The 3,771-nt window shown below is 47.1% G+C and overlaps 1 protein-coding gene across 5 annotated transcripts in view; it reads right to left on the bottom strand.

Annotated features, from left to right (window-relative positions):
* The window catches only part of LOC104512815 (AP-2 complex subunit beta), a 72,085-nt gene that overhangs the window by 37,537 nt on the left and 30,777 nt on the right, over nucleotides 1–3,771 (bottom strand). For all 5 annotated transcript variants that reach the window (XM_010155935.1, XM_010155937.1, XM_010155936.1 and 2 more), the window contains exon 13: nucleotides 3,328–3,587. In XM_010155935.1, coding sequence (XP_010154237.1) covers nucleotides 3,328–3,587 — 260 coding nt within the window. The remainder of the gene's footprint in view (nucleotides 1–3,327; nucleotides 3,588–3,771) is intronic.

Raw genomic sequence — 3,771 nt, 5'->3', positions numbered from 1 at the left:
GCAGGAAGACTTCTGAGTATGCCGAACAGCTAACTAAAACAGTTTTGAAGAGCAAGTGGTTACCACTCCCACCCCCAACCTGAGAACGGGGAAGAACAGCGTGTATGAGCAGAGGCACATTACAAGCCGGCAGTGCACACACTTGGTTCATTCCCAGCATATAATCCCTTCAACACTACACCTCTTCAACACTTACTCATCCTTCTTCTGATGGCGAGAAAGCAATTCTTTCAAGGTCTTGTGTAACTGCAGTTGCCCCAAAGCCCGACAAGAAATTAGGAAAGGACAGAGCTAAGTCAGTTTGTATTAAAAACCAGAACACCAAGACTTCCATTTCCTGTATAGAAGGGGCCTCTGAAGAGATCTGTACAAACAACTCTGCAGTGTCTTTAATAATAAAAAAAAGAATAAAGAGTATGTGGGTTACAAAAGGCAAAAAGACTTGGTATAAGCTTTCTCCCCTATAGTCTTGGGCAGTGGCTAGCAGCTGGATTTTCCTACGTGAGTTGGAGATGTGGCCCTCCTGCAAGTCCAACCTCCTGCAGCTCCCAGATGTTGGGTGTCACAGGGGATGCACAGCCTGAACCAGAATAAAAAGTTTCCTGCAGCCACCTGTATGGGAATGGGGACTCCTGCCAGAGTCTCCTCTCTTCCAGGAGCCCTTTCCCAGCTGGATTATAGCTGAGCCGGGATGGTGGGAGCCACCACATGAGAAATTACTGCCAAGCAGTAAGGAGGTTTCTCCCCCACCTTTAGGATTCATCTTCAACTCTATGACACTTGGGCTTGTTGAAGAGACAGAAACATCTCACCATCTGTGAGCTGTTCACTGGGTCTCCCCATCAGCTGAGAGCTGAAAGGAACCGGTCCTACACTGCTCTGAATGAAAATGAATCAAATGCGGTGTAGTGTATTCTGCCAACCATAACTAACTCCCCTAGGTTTATGCCCAGAAAAGCACCACTCAACCAGCTACTTCTGCCCATCTACTCAAGGCAATGCTATCTTGACTTGCTTAAGCCACATTAATTGTGGACATCTTCCACCTCTATCTCACTGTGCAATCTGAAGGAAAACCTCACACTCTGGGTCAGCCACCACAACGGTCATTAGCCGAGTGCAGGAGTCACAAAGACAACTCCAAATAGCTAGGTGAGGAGGTAATCCTTCACTGGACACTGAAGTTGCCTGGAACTGTCAGGTTTTCCTGTATCTTTTCATGCACATTCAGCACTAGAAGAAGGTAAACCAATTTTATAGTAATCAGTAAAATTATACTGGATGCACAAATTTAGGCTCCCCACAACCACACTCCTGTGGCGTTGCTCACTATAATTGTTGTGGCTGAAAGGGGCAATTTGGTATGTGGTGACATGGTACAAGGCGGCCTTGGCATCAGCTCGTAAGGTTTCACTGTCCGTTGGCAGCTAACCACAACAACGGAGCGTCTATACGAGGTGAGCTCACACCAGTGAAGCCTCGTGTGCCATTAAGTAACACCACTGAGGTTCTTCATTTACCAAGCGGGCTGGAGCACTGCGCCAACACGCAGTGTGCTCTGCTGAGCCCCCTCCAGACCTCACCCAGCCCTGGCCTCTTCAGCCTGCCACTGCTGACTGACGCCTGGAAGTTTTACAGGCCTCATTTACCCACTGAAGTAATGGGTAATTTAGAAGGGGGCAATGTACAATACTACTACAGTCAGAAGAGATTTGAGGCCAGCAGACTGTCTGAGCAAGAACACAGTATAAAAGATGACTCCGTGCAAAAGCTGAATTCCTTGAGCTGACTAAAACCCCTTAAAATGTTAGCTTCTGCAGTGACCTGAAACAACAGTGTATGGGAAGGCTGGTAACACCGGAGACCAAAGCTACCCCCACCCCAGCTCAGTGTGCTATTGAGGCAAATCTTTGACTAGGAGAGGTAGCTATGGAAAGCAGCCACCGCTTTTCTTGTCCAGCTGGTAGACTTGTGCTTGCTGGTCCTGGGTCAGTGCAGCCAGACTTAATTTCACAGGCAGGGAAAAAACAACTCGGCTTCCCAAAGCTAGTGATTGCAGAAATAGCTTTAGTTGCTAAGAATAGCAGAGAAGCAGTGTCGGAAAATAGAAAAGGAGCAGCATCGCACACAGATTTATCAGTGCAACGGCAAAAAAATAGCATTCCGAATGTCACTTTGGGAATATTAAGAGGTAAGCCTGGATACTCTGCCTCCGGCTGTAAAGCACACTTACATTTGTAATTAATATCATTAGTGTCGATAGCACTGCTTACCTGAACGAGGAACCATGGGAACAGGCTCAGCAGCAACGCCGCTGCAGCCCAGGACTACTCTTGCAGACCTCACCCGCTTCCAGAGCTGTGATCACGGGGAAGCATTAAAGCTCCCAGACAGTAAGGCAAAGCATTTCGCTCCCCCCTCCACCCCAAAGGTTACACAGAACCGTAGCAGCCCAGCCATCATCTATTAAGCCCAAACAGCTTCCAGTGATGGGGCTTAAATGGCTTTTACACTCCCCTTGCTTTACAGACACCAAGTGAGAAAGGTGGTTTTCAGAGTCCTTCCCCCTTTCATGCTGCAGCAGCAAAGGATCCCTGTACTCCCCTGTTCCAAGAAACTGGTATTATTCCACACAAATGAGGCTTGTAAAACTGTGCTGTTGCTGAAGCAAAAGGTCTTACAAAAACCAAAGAAGGGTATCTTTCTGAAATGCCTTTTTTTTTTTTCGTTACCACACTCACTCTCCTCCCGGAATTATGCCCTTGCATCAGTTACCCAAAGCTCCTGCTTTTTTATTCAGACTCTCATGTCAAGAGGGCTCATAGCCAGTGTCTTTTCAAAAAACATCACAACTTCTCACACAAGAACTTTGATACTTCCTCTAATTTCTGACCCAGGAACTCAGAATTTACATACCCAGGATTAAATTAGACAATGAAATGGCCCCTTGAATCACCTGCAAGCTCCTACACAAACAATAAAAATACTCCACTAGCATGTTATAAGAGATCTTTGCATCTTAGCAGATAGATTTAGATTGAATATTAGGAAAAAATTCTTCTCTGAGAGGGTGGTGAAGCACTGGGACAGGTTGCCCAGAGAAGCTGTGGATGCCCCATCCCTGGGAGTGTCCAAGGCCAGGCTGGATGAGGCTTGGAGCAACCTGGTCTAGTGGAAGGTGTCCCTGCCCATGGCAGGCGGTGGGACTGGACGGGCTTTAAGGTCTCTCCCAACCCAAACCGTTCAGGGATTCTGTGATCTTTTGGAAACTTTGCTAGAAAGAAAGAGCCAATCCTGCCCATTATCACCCCAGTTGGCTCAGCTTACCTTCCATGGTGAATTGGCAAGTGTTTGCGGTGGATCCCATGGCTCCCCTCCACAAAAGCGTTGGGTGGTTTGTGGTACACAGAAGCCAGAGACCCAATATGGCAGATCAACTCATCTAGCAGAGTCGGTTCAATCAGATCGGTCTCTTCAGAAATAAGGGGCTTTTCTGAGAGGACCACTTCTTTGGCAGTCACTGGATCCGTGGAAAGAAGGCGCCAGTAGATGTAGCCACGATCCCGCAGGTCTGGGTTGTCAGAATCCTGAGACAGAGCAATACATCGGTCACGGGTTTGAAGAGGACTAATGCCTGTAATCACTTAAATTTTTCTAGCAGTGATTCTGCTGGATTAAAAAACCAAACCCAACCACACCCAGTAATGACAGTCACCGATTTCGGAATGACGTTACAAACTGCTTGGTATGATGAACATCCCAAAATTAAAA

Source organism: Eurypyga helias, unplaced genomic scaffold (assembly GCF_000690775.1).
Source record: "Eurypyga helias isolate BGI_N326 unplaced genomic scaffold, ASM69077v1 scaffold37277, whole genome shotgun sequence".
NCBI classification, from domain to species: Eukaryota; Metazoa; Chordata; class Aves; order Eurypygiformes; family Eurypygidae; genus Eurypyga; species Eurypyga helias.
The sequence above is the reverse complement of the archived record's forward strand: the minus strand, read 5'-3'. Positions and strand labels throughout refer to the sequence as shown.